General features: G+C 48.3%; 1 protein-coding gene across 5 annotated transcripts in view; it reads right to left on the bottom strand.

The window, feature by feature from the left end:
- MAPKAPK2 (MAPK activated protein kinase 2) overlaps nucleotides 1–6,627 on the bottom strand; it is a 45,199-nt gene extending 38,572 nt beyond the window's left edge. For 2 of the 5 annotated variants that reach the window (XM_089908748.1, XM_089908745.1), the window contains exon 1: nucleotides 6,083–6,618. In XM_089908748.1, the coding sequence (XP_089764874.1) occupies nucleotides 6,083–6,400 (318 nt within the window). In that variant the 5' untranslated portion in view covers nucleotides 6,401–6,618. Of the gene's footprint in view, nucleotides 1–6,082 lie in introns of all 5 variants that reach the window. The other 3 variants (XM_089908757.1, XM_089908764.1, XM_022593583.3) reach the window with 3 other exon arrangements.
- Between the last annotated feature and the right edge of the window lie 10,687 nt (nucleotides 6,628–17,314).

Genomic DNA, 17,314 nt, shown 5'->3' with positions numbered 1-17,314 from the left:
CCCATGGTATCGGGTTCATCCCTAGATATTTATATCCATACATAGCTTAAAACACAAAATATCACTATTCCCCTAAGGACTAGAAAAGGTATAAAATCTGATTTTGGTTACATATCTGGTGTACATCAAGCTGCTCAGTGGCATGGTCCCATCTTAATGCCAATGTCCCCGTTTCTAAGATGACTAATGTAGAAAGATCCTAGTGACCAGTTAGTAGAGATGAGTTTTGCACTGCCAGGTCCACAATCCCCATACTCTTACCTCTAGCAACCAAAACACCAAAGGAACCCAGACCAAGAGGAGGTCCCAGTGAACCAGGTCCCAAGACACAGCTCTGATGCTGATACCAGGTAAGACCTTGGATATACCACTGAATCTTTCTGGACTGGCCCAGCCTCTTCCTCGGTGAGGTGGAAAGGGTCAAGAAAGATAAGCAGGGAGTGTTGTGAGCTCTAAGGAACTATGAGCTGTGGGTCCCTTTGCCACTGAGCCTTATTTCATTACCAAGAGCAGCTGCAGCCCCTTCATACACGAAGAACAGCTCTGCCCTGCCCACCCACTTCTGTCCAGGACACTGCAGCAACTGGAAAGGTGCAGCACAGGGAGGAGGGGAAAAAAGAGACCCCACAGGATCCTTGGGAAGGCCTCATGCAGAGGAGAGGGAGTAGGAAAGTATGAATCCTGTGCCACAGATGTCGAGCTACCAGGGAGAGTCCTGCATCAGAGCACAGGAGCGCCACTTGGGAAGCGTGAGAGGACTCAGATGCAGATACTGATGCCCTGTCTTCCCCGCCACGGCTGGCATTCCTCTTGGCACAGACTCCACACATCCCTGGGCTCTGCAGGGAGGGAGGGGGCCTCCGTCATCCCCAGGATGTGGCCAGGGGTTAAGCTTGCCTCCAGCAGTCGTGAAGCTTGGCTCCTCCAGGCTTCTCCCTGAACGCCCTGCACCTGCTTCTTAAATAAAACCGCCAACTGATGATGGCCCAACTCCTCACATTCCAAGCAGTCAAAAAATCTTAATTATGAATACCAATACCGTCATCCTCTAAAAAGGACCCCTTCATTTCCCAGGCACCCATCAATATTTGGTCCTGAGGCCTGGGGCTGCTTTTCTCCCCCTTTTGTCAGCCACTGATGCCACATCTTAGCTGGAGATTATTTTCAAGCTCTATCAAAGCCCAGAATTCATAAGTGAAAAAGAACCATGAGCCGCCCCAGCTTTGATCCTGCCTCAGTGGATGTCAAGAGCCCTGCTGCAGTAGACAGCAACCAGGGTAGGGCCCAAAGCAAGGAACAGGGTCTCTGAACCCAGAAGCTACACCTTCCCTCAAAAAACCACAAGCCCCAACCTCAGAGATTTGTAACCTTTCTTTATAACATCCTGTTAGTTTACTTCATGCTCCTCAAACACTTTAAAACCTGCTTTTAACACAAAGATCGGTTAGGCTCAATTCTGAGTCACCAGCCCCACTTGCTCCTTACCAACTGACCCACTCTCCCCTCAGCTGCCCCGAGGGCAACGCCACCATCACCTCCTGCAGATGTGCTCATTCCTCAGAGACTGCCCTCAGCTCCTTCGGTCCTCACAGATTGCCTCTTCAAAGTTCTTCTATTCCCAACCACACAATTTAACCCCTAGACCAGCAAAGTACAATAGAACTTTCTACAAGGTCAAAAATGTTCTTCTCCACTGTTCAATTCAGTAGCCATTAGCCACATGTAGCTACTGAACACCTGACATGTGGCTAGCAACTGATTTTTAAATTTAGCTTAGCTTAATTTAATTAATCAATTTTAGCTAATTTTAAATAGCTATACATGGGCATTGGCTACCATACTGGACAGTACAGCCCTAGACTACATTTGTTAATTTCACCTTCTCCAAATAAGCTTCCTGACCTCCAAAATTTTAAGGCCACTTTCAATGTCTGTAGCCTCCATACAACAAAGCATATGGTAGGATGCTCAGAGAATTGTTAACTACTGTAACAACAGTGGAGATAAAAGAGATTGGTTGATTAATGAAACTTTCCTCACCTTGTGATTCCATCCAGCAAACTGCCCCTCACCCAGCCACAAACTCTCTTGCTCCCTGACTGGTACACAGCACGAGGCGTGCTGGAGAGGGTGCAGCCTGCACTGTGGGGATGTGGGAGCCCTGGCTCTCCCTCTCAACCATGAGAGGTTCTGATCAGCTCCCCTTCAGAACACCAAGGAAGCCACATGGCGGTGACACAAAGTCACCTGGAGAGGGAGGATTGCTGGAGAAAGGCAAGGAGAAGGAACAGAAATCCTCTAATCCACACAACGGAAAGACAAACAGAGATAAGTTATGACAACATTCTATATTTTGTAAAGCAACAATATGCTTCACCGAATCAGAGTCACACGGCAGAGAGGGACAACGGTGCTGGCCTTAATTAAATTTGTTCAGCTAATACCTAGGAGTCACCATGACACAATGAAGCAGTAAGCAACTGAGGAACCCCACAGGGAATAGGACCAATTACTGCACAAGTGAGCTGAGGCCAGGCATCCCTACCAAAGAAATAGTGAATAGAATTCTCATGTTCTTGCACAAAAAAATAATACTAGTAAATAAGGTTTCTAGCAAACACTTCCTAAAAAGGGGAGGGTGTGGTAAAAAAAAAAAAAATGTTTGTTACTGAAGATTCAAAACTCATGGAGCTGCTGAGTTGGTTTATAAGCTGCCTCTCCAACTCTGGCAACCTCTGCTGGGAAGCCGCTAAGTCCCTACCCAGCACCCCCTGGCCGACAGTCAAGGAGGGCCTGCGGTGACAGTAGCTCCTCGGGCTTGAGAGGCTCTGGAGCAGCAGCCCGTCCCAGGGCCAAGCATGCTGATGTCAGTGCAGTTCCCAAGTGGGAAGCGGTCAGGCATCCTGGGTGCTAATCCTGGTTCTGCCCAGTGCATGGCTGTATTACCTCAAGCAAGCCTTTGCTCTGGGCCTTGGTTTTCTCATCTGCAAAATGAGGGGGTTGGATGAGATGACCTCTAAAGTCCCTTCCGACTCTGAGAGAAGTGTAAGACTCAGATCTTCGCAAAAGCAGCCAGGAGAGATGGTGAGGCAAGGTCATAGCACCCACCAAAAAGCATGTAAATGTTACCTCTCTCAGGTGGAGGTAGAGAAATAGCAGGGCGGAACGGGACTATTTTTAAAGCACTGATTACATTTAATAGGACTAAGAGGTCACCAGACCACAGACAGGGAGCAGGGCATCAAGGCAGCCGCCACCTCTCACCAACTCTCAGGGCTGTGAGATAGCAGATATCAGAAGCCCCATGACAGGCCCTGCTGCTACTCTACAGCTCTTTGACCTAACTCCCCAGGAATGGCCTAACACCCCGGGTAGAGCAGAGGTCTCCTCCCTTTTTCTTCAGGCACCTTTCCGATGAGGCAATCCCTCCTGCCCCACCACATCTTCCTCCCTTGCTTAATAATCAAAACACTCCTGGTTTTGAAAATCATTTCAGTACTCAGCACCTACGGTTAAGTTAATCAAGATTCAAGATCTAGAAATCTCTTTGGTGTGTGTCTCTGGAACAGAATTCTTTGAACCAGATTCCCCCCACAGCTATAATTATGTCTCAGCCAGTATTTGGATATTGGAAGCGCTGTTGACACTGCTATCAGTCTCTGAATGCCTCATCCCTTCTGTCTTCCTCTATTATTAAGTTTTTACACAAAGATATGTGGGAAATCTACAGTTTAACAGTTGAGTCAACTTGTAAGATCTGGGAGCAGGCTGCCTGTCAAAACACACTCTGACTTCAATCTTCATCCACTTCTAACCTGAGAAGGACAAACTATGAGTGTTATTTAAAATACTCCTGGATCTTTAGCACAGGGAGATCAGCTCGGTGCTTTGTGACCACCTAGAGGGGTGGGATAGGGAGGGTGGGAGGGAGGGAGATGCAAGAGGGAGGAGATATGGGAACATATGTATATGTATAGCTGATTCACTTTGTTATAAAGCAGAAACTAACACACCATTGTAAAGCAATTATACTCCAATAAAGATGTTAAAAAAATAAAATAAAATAAAATAAAATAAAATACTGCTGGATCTTTCCTTTCAAAACCATTCAAAGGGAGAAAAAATCCAAATCTCTCTCCTATTAATTACAATAGAAATCTGAATTGCCACCCAAAAGCATTTTAGAGGGTGGTTTTCTGTGTCTATTAAATAGAATAAGGAGCAGAAGTTGAGAGCTTTTGTTCTGAAGTCTTTATACCATATTCCAGCTATCCAAGAAGATGAGCAGCCAGTGTCCCCAAACTGCTGATGGGTGAAGGCAGATGGCGTCTCAGAGGGGATAGAAAACTCTCCTGGAAAGAATGTCTGTCACTTCCTCAACAGTACAGGTTAACTGTGGTCAAACAGTATTCACTCAACTCCACTCCCCGAGGTCAGAGCCACGGGGTCAAACAACCACTCTCCTTCCCTGCCCCCAGTTATGAGTAGGCAAAGAACGGTCTAAGGCACAAGTATTAAAGGGTTCAGGATACTGATATATTCCTTCTCCAAAAGTCGACACCAAACAACCAAAAGCCCTCAGCAACAGCTTATAGTAAAAACCAAACAAATCTGACAGTGTTGAGGCTAGCTGAAGTTCTCCCCCAAAAGGGAGGATGAAAGCAGCAAGAAAATAATTTCAGAGGCCTTAAAATCTGTTAAGTTGAACATGCTTGTCTTCTACAACCCCCAAGTACCAGAGTCTTATTCTATCTAATTATATATTCCAACATTTCCACCCATAACACATATCTGAGTTTTGTATGAATAGGTGAAACACAGCTAGCCACAGGGATTGAGGGGGAAAAGAAAATATAACACAGGAAGTATTTTTCTCCTCCTCCAATCATTAAGACACCCCAGGGGAAAAAGGCGTTTTTGGTCACCTTTAGAGATGTGGTTTGATCTGAAACCCCTCTTTGGGGAAAACCTTTTTCATGACCCTGAACATTGGCTCACACTGCACTGGCGACTCATCAGACCTCCAAGTCCATTCTGTTTAACTTCCGAAGTAGATACTCTCACTGAAATCCACATTCTCCCCCCTACCAGATCCCCTTAAAAAAGAAAAGAAAAAGAAAGAAAGAAAGAGGTTGGTTTTCCCCAGCTCTAGGAAAACGCTCCCTCCTCTGTCCACCAATCGCCCTTGTCCAGGACTCAAGTGGCCATCTCCGATTTGCGGAATCAGCACTGGGCCAAGCCGTGGTTTACGGACCCGGTTTACAATGATCAATGGAGCTATGGAAACAGCAGACACCGCAAAGGAGCCTGCTGGCCTCCCATCTGGAGCCTCACAGACACTGAAGGTAGGAGGGGGCACGCTCTCGGATCAAAACAAACCCTCCCCCGCGCCCGGGGCGGTCGCGGCGGGGATGGGGGGGTGTCGGTGTCCCAGCGGAATCTCCAGCCTTGCACCTCCCCGGCCGGCGCGCCCCAAGGCAGCACAGCCGCACTCGCAAGGCCCAGGGAAGTGAAATCACACATTCCGGCTCCCAAATAAGGAGCGAGGCTAAATAAACCTCTGAGATGCGACTTCTCCAAACCAACCGACCAACCAGCTCAATGAGTAATGGGCCTTTTGTGCCCACAGAAAGAAAGAAGGGAGGAGAGGATAGGGAACCACAACCCTCGAAAATCACTTCCTTGAGACTAGGGGGAAAATTAGCAGAAGTGGTCCCGAAGCCAACCGTTGCGACTCGGCTGGATGCCGCTCAAACCCAAAATGGCAGGGTCCTCACGAGTCCTCTCGAGTCCCCGGCACTCACACCCGGAGGTGACCGGAAACTCGGTCTCGGCTGTGTGGTCCGCCGGGACCTGACCTTCCCGCTGCCCCCCGCCCCCTGCCGCGCACTTGGCACCCCCTCACGCGCGCGGGACGGGCAGCCCCGCCGCGGCCACTCCTCCGCGGCTCCGACGCCAGACCGAGGAAAGCGTCGGCGCGACCACGCTGAGCCACCGAGAGCTTAGGCCGCTGCGGAGTGCCAGGGGTGTCCCCGGGAGACCCCATTCGCCCGTCCTCCCCTCCCTCGGGCCCCAAACCTACTTTTAGGGCGAATTTCTCCTGGGTCCTCTTGTTGAAGATCTGCAAAACTTTCCCGTTGATGCCCAGTCCCAGGACCTGGGTGGTGACCTTGTAGTCGTCGATGATGGCGTTCTTCTTGATCTGCAGGCTCGACTTGACGTGGAACTGGGGGAACTGCTGCGGGGGCTGCGGCGGCGGCTGGGCCGGGGGGTGAGGTTGGGCCGGGGCGGGGGGCTGCGGCGGCGGCGGCGGGTTGGGGAACATCGCCGGCGTTGGACAGCATGGTGCGGTGGCGGCGGCGGCGGCGGGCTGGGGAACAGCACCGGAGTTGGACAGCATGGTGCCCGTAGGCGCGAGAACAGCGGCGGGAGGGCCCGCGGCGGGCCCCTCCTCCGGCTCCGGACGGGTTCCCCGCCACCCCGAGTCCGGCTGCGAAGTTTGGTCCGGGCTGGAGCCGGCTTCCCCGCCCCGGCCCGGCTCCAGGCTCGGCGGGTCGCGGGGCTCCGTGGGTCCCGCTGTGCGCCGCTGGCGCCCACCGGCCCTGCTCCCTCCCTCCCACCCTCCCCCCGGGGGCCAGGCGCTCGGTGGAACGCGGGACGGAGGGGCCCCGGCCGGGGGGGAAGCGGCCGCGCGACGAAGTACCCAGCCCGAGGGCCGGCGGCCGCGTCACAGCCTCGTCTGCGTCCGGGGCCGGTCCTTAAAGGGGAGGGTCGGAGGGGGCAGGGCTTGGGGAGGCGGGACGGAGCTGGGGAGGCGTGGGCGTGGGGGAGGGGCTGGCCTTAAAGGGGAGGACGCGAGGCTTCCGGAGCGTGAAGGGCCAAAGCTAGGGACTGGGGCTGGGGACAAGGAGCGGGGACCGAGAAATCTTAGTTCTTAAATAATCAGGGCCACGCAAAGGGAAAGGGGAGGCGTATGAAAGTAGCTGCATAATCAGATAGATAATCCACTTTTCTCCAATTGTCTGGCTCTTTTAGAGAGCAGCAGCTGAGGGTGTATTTCGAAGGCGGGGGATGACTAGCAAGTGTGCGCCAGATGAGACCTCCGGGGTGACCTGGAATTACAGAGGCCACTCATTCTCGGAATAGGGTGAGGCAAATATGGAATATTTTAACTTGAACACTTTCCTCTGAGTTTTGCATTTCTTTTCTCACAAATTCGGTGCACCTCTCCCAGTGGGAAGAATAGGGTGTGGAGAGAATTCCCTGAGACAATGTACCAAAAAGGGAAGGTCTGGGGAATAGGTCCTGATTTCCAATGTGGAAAAGTTAGGCCCTAAACCTACAGCCATAAGAAATGGGTATTTTTGAAGAAGCCAAGTTCTAGCCCAATTTAGCCCCCTGTCTCTGAGGAAGATACTAAGGATCTAGCTGGACCTAAGCATAGCCCAGATCAGGGGAGGAGATTGGGGAGGCCCTAAATTTAAGCTGCCAGAGGGTGTCGATACATATTCTGATGGGGTTTGGGGGATGATCATGAAATAAATTCCTGCTGATCTCCTCCCCACTCTGACTAGTAAAACAGCTCAGAAATAAGACAAGGAGCCTGAGGTGAAGAGAAAACCTCAGCTTAATTACTGATAAGGCCAAATTAGAGAATGTGACTCTACCTATGGCCACACGTGGCCCCTAACACGTTCCTCCAACACTCTAGAGCCCCCTTGTACAGGGAGACCTAGCTCAGGGAGAAGCAGAGGAGGGAACATCCTAAGAAGAGGTGCCCTGGGGACCAAGCCCAGGCAAGGATGGAGTGAAGGGTAGCCTGAAAGGTAGAAGTTACCCTCCCAGCAGAGTCCCTTCCCGGGACTCACTCCAGGGCCCACTCCATGGACCAAGGAGAAATATGATTCCCCTAACACAAATACTCGCTCTTTCTGAGCACAGTTAACTTAGTGTACACCTTGACTTTGTGCAAGGTGCCGTGCTCAGGCCTGCAGTGGTGGATGGTGTTGATCTGTGGGGGAGAAGAGAGGTACAAGCAGACAGCATCAAGAGAGTGGCACTGACACAAGTCTGGGAGGTGAGGGCAGAGGGATTCTCCTTTGCAATAGCAGGTGGTGGAAGCTCTCCTCTCATGCTAGAGGGTGGATAAGTTAGACAGTTCCCCATTCCTCTGACTCCTCAAAGATAAAAAGACAGCCTACGGCCACAGAGATTGGAAAACACCTCACCCGTTCTGCAGCACTACTATCACTTCCCTTAGGCGCACAAGGGAGAAGACCAAGGACTGAGAGAAGGACGCAGGGATGGGGAGGTGGAAGCACCTGCTCCTTGCTTCTCATCTCAGCTGGGCTGGGGCTGCGCAGGGCTGGGAGTTGGTCTTTTTTCCTCTGCAGAGGGTCACCGGTGGCTTCCTACTGCCTGGTACTGAGTTTTCACCTGCTTCCCTCCACAAGGCTAGAAAGAGGATAAGCTCTTTTTGCCCTTTCAGAGACAGAAGGCACAGTGGAAAGAGAACAGAATTTAGAGACAAATGACCTGAGTTCAAGTCTCTCCTCTTTGTATCTGAAACAAGGAGAAAAATAATAAAATTGAATATCGGGGCTGAGTGAGAATTAAATGAGGTAGTGTTCATGAGAACTACCCAAAAGCTAGAAATGATCATGAAATAGTAAATCTTATAATGACTGAGGCATTGCTGGCTTGCTTCTCTGCTCTGTGCCCACTGCATGGGGATCTGCGCCTGATATCAAAGCTGCCTTCCTATCTAGCTGGGACTCTGGGGAGATGCTGCAGCCCAGTGACCTAGGAATAACTAGACAACTGAAACCACAGCTGGGGCTTCCTTCTGGAATTACAAGGACCAGTTAGGCCCAGGGGGCACACAAGGACTCAGTACATAGAGATTACAGAAGCTGCACACACAGCACCCAGAAAACATATACATATATCAACACAAAGACATGAGTGCAATGTGCCTGGCATGTAACAGACATGAAATAAATGTCTAATGGATGGATAATAACTGGGGAGTGAGATGGGCTAAAGGAAGAACCTAAGACGGGCAAGAGATCCAGAGTCTTAAGTTCCATTCCAGTCCTAACTAACTATGTAACCTCATGCAAGTCCCGCGCCCTCTCAGTTCCCTCTTTCTCATCTGTCCAATAGTGATGTTAACATCTGTCCTGCCTCCCTTGTAGAGCTATTGTAAGAATAAAATAAAATATTTTTCCTTAGGACATGGAAGTCCAAAGTCCTATTTGTATAATACCAAGCTCTCAACCATCTGTAATGAACTACTTAAACAATTTTTATGGATATGTAGAAGCACTTCAAAAGTTAAAAGTCTATGCAAATAGAAAGTACTATTTTTGTCTACTATGGACATGCAAACACACATGCCATGAATACTGTACACACAAAGACAATTGAAAGACCTCAGGTACATAGAATTTGGTTAATTATAATCCTCCTCATCATTGAATCATTGGTCCATCTCTGCTTTTATTTAATTAGCTATTAGTTTGGTTGTTTTGTTTTCTTTTGTTTTGGGGCAGGTTTTTTGGCTGCGCCTTGCAGGGATGTTAGTTCCCTGACCAGGGATTGAACCCAGGCCATGGCAGTGAAAGAGCCAAGTCCTAACCACTGGACCACCAGGAAAGTCCTTAGTTATTTTTAATAATGCAGTAGGCACCTGTGAATCCACTACCCAAAATGAAAACTAGCACTTTGACAGTAGCATACATCTAACTAGGTGGTTCCTCCATTCATCCCCAACCCACCTCTGTTTTCTCTGGCCAAGATAACCATTATCTTGAATCCTAGGTTCATTATTCCTTTGCTTTCCTTTTATGTAGTTTTATTTCATAAGGACACATAAAGGTGTCTGACCTTCATAAAAGGTGAAGCTCATAGTGTCTTAAAAGGGAGGTGGATAGGGTTCCCTGGTGGCGCAGTGGTTGAGAGTCCGCCTGCCGATGCAGGGGACACGGGTTCGTGCCCTGGTCCGGGAAGATCCCACATGCCGCCGAGCGGCTGGGCCCGTGAGCCATGGCCGCTGAGCCTGCGCGTCCGAGCCTGTGCTCCGCAACGGGAGAGGCCACAACAGTGAGAGGCCCGCGTACCGCAAAAAAAAAAAAAAAAAAAAAAAAAAAAAAAAAAAGGGAGGTGGATATAGGTGACTTTGTCAGAAAGATGAGGTTAAAATAAGGAAATGTCGTGTCATAGTTTCAGAGTATTCCCCACCTCCTCATGATGATGGTGACGGTGATGATAATGATGGCGATTATTGAGTGCTTACTCTATACCCAACACTGTGCTCAGCCTCCCATTGCCTCATTTAAATCTCATGAGGGTCTGTGATAGAGATTGCTGGTTGTTTCCGCCAGTATCCATTTCCCCCTCTTTGATAGTAAATAATCTTCAGTATTTAGCTAAGCACATAACTGCCCGGAATAAAAACTACATTTCCCAGCCTCCATTACAGCTGTCTGTGTTCATGACTTGTAAATGGAAGCTGTTGAGAAAAAAGGTAAGTCCTCCTCCTTCTCGTCCTCTTTTCTCCTTCCTGGTGGCTGGAATAAAAATGTAATGGCTGGAGGAACTTCCCTGGTGGTCCAGTGGTTAAGAATCCATCTTGCGATGTAGGGGACGCCAGTTCAATCCCTGGCTGGGGAACTAAGATCCCACATGCCGCAGGGCATTACTAAGCCCACGCGCCACAACTACAGAGCCCGAGTTCTGGAGCCCTCGCGCACCACAACTAGAGAGAATCCCGAGCACTGCAGCGAAGGGCCCACGTGCAGCAACTAAGGCCCAATGCAGTCAATAAATAAATAAATAAATATATATATATATATTTTTATGTAATGGCTGGAGCTTGAGCAACCATCTTGAATCATGAATTTGGAGGCCACAGGTTGAGGATGACAGAGCAAAAGGATAGAAAGAGTCTATGTCCTTCTATCCGTGGAGTATGCATAGAAGATGGAGCCTGGATCCAACGTATCAGCCCTAAACAACTTACCCAGCCTTTATATGAAATAGAAATAAATGTCCTTCTTATTACAGCAACTGATGTTCTAAGTTTTCTATCACTCACATCCAAATCCCATTCTAACTATTATGCAACCCTATGAGATACGTACTGTTATCCTCATTTATCTATTTTAAAAATGAGGAAACTTAGTCCTAGAGAAATTGAATAACTTTCCTAGGGGTACATAGTTAGCAAAGCACAGAACCCAGGTCTTTCTGACCCAAAGTCCATTTTCATGGCCCCCACTCTAAATCCTAAGCAGACATACACCCACATATCCTTCTTGATGTCCGAAATATGGTATCTTGCCATTTCTGGGCAGGAATGACCTAAAGAGGTATGGCCTATACTTTCCATTTTAGATAAACTTTAAATCTCCCACACCTCAATTTCCTTCAATCTTGACCTAATCTGTTACAGAGTATAGGTCTGTGTTAATTTGCATGACTGGGTTATATGATAGGATTCCTTGTGAATCCGTGGCAATATCTCTTCTCAAGGCTTCCCCCGTCCTGCCTTCCACCATCAGAGAGTAAAAATTTCCTATTTTGCTGTGATATGGCATTATGAATGGATGACAAAGGGTGAAAATCTATGGAGGTGAATTTCCTGCAAATTTTCAGATAACACGCTCTTGATGAAATACGATCATCCCCAAGCTGTTGGATAGATATATGCACACAGATAAAGTGGCCTTTGTATCTATTGCTGGGGCACACAAAATACTGCTGAAGGCAGCACGATTCACAGGAAAAGCTCTCTTCACTGAAAGCTCACTCTTGGAAAGGAAAATGACTTGAGGCCAGGGAGAGATAAGCAGTCTTCATCTTATAGGCTAGTTTTTCTTTGAGAGATTGAGAAATTCTCCAAAGCAAAAATGACAGATATATAAGAATTATTCATCACAAAATTTCTGAAATCTCTGAAAGTGCTAGGGACTGATCCACAGAAAGAAATTTTACCCAAAGTAAATATTGTGGGCAATGCCCTATGTGAGGACATCTCAGAGGGGAAGAAATGCTCTGCTCCTCCGCCCCAATGCCCTTATCTGCACCCCATCCTTTAACTGTTTAATGCCACAGCAGGGAGCAGCCGGAGCAGAGGGAAAGAGAAAGAAGGAAGTACCTAAGGGGGAACAGAAACTTAGCCTCAGAACATCGACAGACATGACCTGGTCCAAAGGGACGGAAAACGGGACTAATTAAGACTACAGGTTGCCTAACTGTAAATTCTGTGCCTTAGTATGGGAAATGGAGAGGAAAGTGGTAAATATTCCACCGTAGTCAAGATAGCCCAAGACTGTTGTCCCATATTAAAAGCTTTGCCCCTCCAGTCTAGCCTGTATCTGGCATGTCAATTGCAATTCAGATGAGCACTCAGCCTGGATAGTGAAATGGGGAAGGGAGAAAGGTAAAGGGGATTTGCCATCCAGGAGCACAACCAGGGTGTGTCAACCCAAAGGGTCATTGGTCTTTGTCTGGTAACCTGCTGACCCCTGGAATTTTTTTCCATCCCTCACTTAAGATGAGTAAATGGGAGTGGGAAGGTAGGAAAGGTAGGAAGAGATGTGTGGGGGTGGGGGACTGGGTAGCGATTTCCTAAGTGTATAAGAATAAACAGCTTCCCATGAGACCATAATTTTGAGGCAGCAGAACATGGCGGAATCAAGTCCTGGGTTCAAATCCCACCTCTACCACTTAACTACTATAATAACTGCACCTCTGCATTCTTTTTGTATAATGAAGGGGGAGATAATATTCCCTAGATTAATATTCCCATGCCAAGTTTTGAGCTGTTACTGACACATACTGATTGGCCTCTGTGGAGCAGTTATTATGCAGCAGGTACATTCATACCAGTCATCTCTTTCAATCCTTTCGACAGGCTGTACTTAGTATTATTTCTGCTATTCCAATCATTGAAAGCACTGTGGCTCAGAAAGGTTAAATACCCGGCCAAAGTCATCACACTAGAGCAGAAGACCTGGAATTCAAAACTCATGCTGTTTCCGCACATGTCAAAGTCCATGTTCCTAAATGCTCCTGTAAGTTGCATTTGGCTCAGGAGAAGGAAACAGTCTGCAACCTGCATCTTACTCAAATTCCAAAGACTCTTCCTCCAAGACAGAGAGTTAAAGGCAGTGAATAAAGTCATTTAAGCAGTAATGAATTTAGGATCCTAGGATGTATAAGCTTTTGAGAAATGACTTAAATATATGAGGTACATGTGGCATAACCCACATTTTGTTTTGGTTTTGCTCATTAAATGACAGAGGTAGGAGATAACTTTTTCCCCCATGTTTCTCTTTAGGTTATGAAAACTGTAATATTGTAGAGATGAAAAGGACCTATGAAGACCATCTGATCTGTCAACTTTCTCAAAAGATCACACCTACATGTAGACAAGTAGGTGTGTGACCTTAAAAGCTTTAGGCTCTCAGAACTTCCGATGTCTCACTATATCATGAAAGGAAGTTCTTCCTTTTGTGTGACCTATATAGTACATGTTGCGGGCAAGTCCCTCTCATTCCTGGAAGCTCGCTCATTGATGCTGGCCAGGGGTCTCCCCACAGCTTTGGATAGATGTCTAGAACCCTCCCTTCACTGGAGCAGTAGGTGCAGGGGAAAATTGGATGTGCTGGAAGAGAGAAGTTGGCATGTGGGCCAGCCTGGTACGTGCACCTGACCCCCACCATCAACTCTGCACCCCCTTTCATATCCACAAACATTTACTGAGCACCAGTTCAGGTCAAGTATTGTACTGGGCATAGGAATGCTCAGAGGACCCTGATGGACCTTGAGTGCCTTGAGAAGTTACATATATATGTAAATGGTGACAGTTATGTATATACATAACATAAAATGCATCATTTTACCTATTAACTAGTTCAGAGGCATTAAGTACACTCACGTTGTGCAGCCATCACCACCATCCATATCCAGAACTTTTCATCTTCCTAAATTAGTTCTCTGAACTCATTAAATAATAACTCCCCACTCCCATCCTCCTCCCAGCCCCTGGCAACCACCATTCCACTTTCTGTCTCTATGGATTTGACTGCTCTAGGAAGCTCATATAAGTGAAATCATACAGTATTTGTCTTTTTATGACTGGCTTGTTATACTTAGCATAATGTATTTAAGGTTCATTCACGTTGTAGCATGTGTCAGAATTTCCTTCTTTTTTTTAAGGCTGTACCATTGTATATATATATATATATATATATATATATATATATATACCACCTTTTATTTATTCACTCATCCCTCTTGATGGACACTTGGTTTGCTTTCACCCTTTGGCTATTGTGAATAATGATGCTATGAACATGGATGTACAAATATCTGTTTGAGTCCCTGCTTACAATTCTTTTAGGTATATACCCAGAAGTTGAATTGCTGCATCCTATGCTAATTTTATGTGAAATTCTTTAAGAACTGCCATGTTAATTTCCATAGCAGCTGCATCATTTTACATTCCCATCAGCAATGCATAAGAGTTCCAATTTCTCCACTTAGCTAACACTTGTTATTTTCTAGGTTTTTTGGGTTTTGTTTTTGGTAATAGCCGTCCTAATGGGTGTGGCCTTGAGAGGGTTTAAGTTTGGGTCTTCAGGGCTCACAAACAGGAGAGAGTCATCTAGAAAGTTCTCACCAAAGAAATGACATTTGACCTAGGGATCTAAATATGGGCAAGAATTCTCCAGGCAGGGCTTCCCTGGTGGTGCAGTGGTTGAGAGTCCGCCTGCCGATGCAGGGGACATGGGTTCGTGCCCCGGTCCGGGAAGATCCCACATGCCACGGAGCGGCTGGGCCCATGAGCCATGGCCGCTGAGCCCGCACATCCGGAGCCTGTGCTCCGCAACAGGAGAGGCCACAACAGTGAGAGGCCCGCGTACGGCAAAAAAAAAAAGAATTCTCCAGGCAGAGGAGGAGAAAGGGGTAACGCTAAACAATGGAGCAAAGGGAGACGAGAAATTGCACAGCCTGTTTAGGAGCAGCAGGTGGTCAGCACAGGCTGGAATGCAGGGTGTGCAGGGGAGAGTGTCAAGATGTGGGGTGAAAAGCAGATTTAAGGGCTAGACATTCCACTAAGGCTTTGGACTTTGGGCAACAGGGAGCCATTGGTAATACTATGTGAAAGTGCTGTGCAAACTTCAACACATGATATAAATGCAAGAACTTAGAACAAAAAAGAAAGAAATGTTTTTAAAGAAAAAAATGGGGACTCCCCTGTGGTTAAGAATCCGTCTGCCAATATGCAGGGGACATGGGTTTGAGCCCTGGTCCGGGAAGATCTCACATGCTGCAGAGCAACTAAGCCCGTGTGCCACAACTACTGAGCCCGCGTGCTGCAACTACAGAAGCCCAAGCGCCTATAGCCCGTGCTCCGCAACAAGAGAAGCCACTGCAATGAGAAGCCCGCGCACCGCAACGAAGAAGAGCCCCCGCTCACCGCAACTAGAGAAAACCTGCGCGCCACAACTAGAGGAAGCCCGCGCGCAGCAGCAAAGACCCAACACAGCCAAAAATAAATAAATAAATATTTAAAAAAATAAAATAAAGAAACAAATGTACTAAGACTAGTACACATTACCTGGAAATTGGAGGCAGTTTCTGGCATCTACCAGAAAGGACACTGGGCCCCCGGGGTGCTGGTTCAGGCCAGCCCCCTGGTGTTGGGTCCCAGTGCAAAGGTGGCCGAATGACCTGCCCAGGTCGACCTCTCTGGTACGGAGGGGCTTAACTGTCCATGAGATGGGAGAGTGGCCTTCCAGGCCTAGAGGGTCGCAGGTCCCCCCTCCTTCCTCCTGGATCACTGCACTCAGCAACGTGTCACCTTTTAGCGCAAGATTCCAATTCATTCAGACACTTGGAAAATCTCCCCAAGCAGCCACCTGCCTCTGACAGCCCCTTCTAAGCCTGAAGTCAGACCCAGATGAGGCCTCCCCGATGCAGCTGCCTCACTGCCCCTTCTGCCTTGGAGGAGCGAGACAAAGGACTCTTCCCTATATCCAACAGGTAGAAGATTTACAAAATTACAGAATATTCCATCTCTCTCTCTCTCTCTCTCTGAACCTTTAATACAGCAGTCCCCAAACTTTTTGGTACCAGGAACCGGTTTCGTGGAAGCCAATTTTTCCACAGACCGGTGGGAGGGGGGATGGTTTCAGGGTGATTCAAGCTCATTACATTTATTGTGCACTTTATTTCTATTGTTATTACATTGTAATATATAATGAAATAATTATACAACACACCATAACGCTGACAGGAGGTGGAGCTCAGGCAGTAACGCGAGCGATGGGGGCAGCTCTAAATACAGATGAAGCTTTGCTTGCTTGCCACCGCTCACTTCCTGCTGTGCAAGCCGGTTCCTAACAGGCCACGGGACAGTATCAGTCCGTGGCCTGGGGGTTGGGGACCCCTGCTTTAGTACGTGAACATGGTACACAATGCAAAAGCCCCAAAGGACATATAGTAAACAGCTGTCTCCCAGCCACCCAGTTCTCTGCCCGATTTTCTCGTGCATCCTTCCAGAGGTATCTGAGCCAGTCCAGCTTTTTGCTTAAGAACTAGCATGGACTGTGTTTGGCCTAAATCCCAGGACACCAGATCCTAAACTCCGAAGTCACACTGTCAAGAGGGAAGCCCTAGATCATCCATGTTACCCAAAGTCAAAAGGCTTGGATAGCTCATGGCCATGCCAGCCTTCAGTGTAGCCTTTACTCTGTGCTTCCTGGGATCAGGGCATCCTCTGGAGTCTGAGGCTTCTCCCAGCATCGGTGAGGGGAGGGATAGGAAGTGAGCGATGATGGCCTGGGGTGGTAGCTGGGTATAGATCAGGGAAGAGGGTGAGACCAATCCTGGAAGAGGAGAGATGGGGCTATGCTCCCCAGTTCTGTGGGGGAGGCCTCTGAATCTGGGCCCACTGGCTGCCCCCCTTGTGTCTGCAGAGCCATCTGGTGCAAAAGCCCCTGTCAATAGGAAGGGTAGCAAAGCGGGGTGTGTGGGCAGCCTTCCCCTGGGTCAGGGCCCAAGCAGAGGTGTTTCTTCAACTCTCGGTGTGATCGCAGCTGCCCCGGCCACTGAGCTCCTGCCTGCGTCACTCCCCAGGAATCTGGTTCTTGTTTACCACCAAGAAGTGTGGTGATTACAGAGCCAAGCGGCCCTCCTCCAGCTTCCTCAGGGAGTGTGTGGGGAACCCAGGGCCTGAGAGACGTGCTGAGTGGGAAGATTAGCGGGCTTCCTCACCAGGATGAGTCAGGGAAGGGCCTGG

The sequence above is a fragment of the Delphinapterus leucas genome, chromosome 1 (assembly GCF_059928025.1).
Source record: "Delphinapterus leucas isolate spDelLeu-1000000601 "Yukka" chromosome 1, BTC_Dleu_Yukka2, whole genome shotgun sequence".
Taxonomy (NCBI): Eukaryota; Metazoa; Chordata; class Mammalia; order Artiodactyla; family Monodontidae; genus Delphinapterus; species Delphinapterus leucas.
This window is presented reverse-complemented; position numbering and strand designations above follow the sequence as displayed.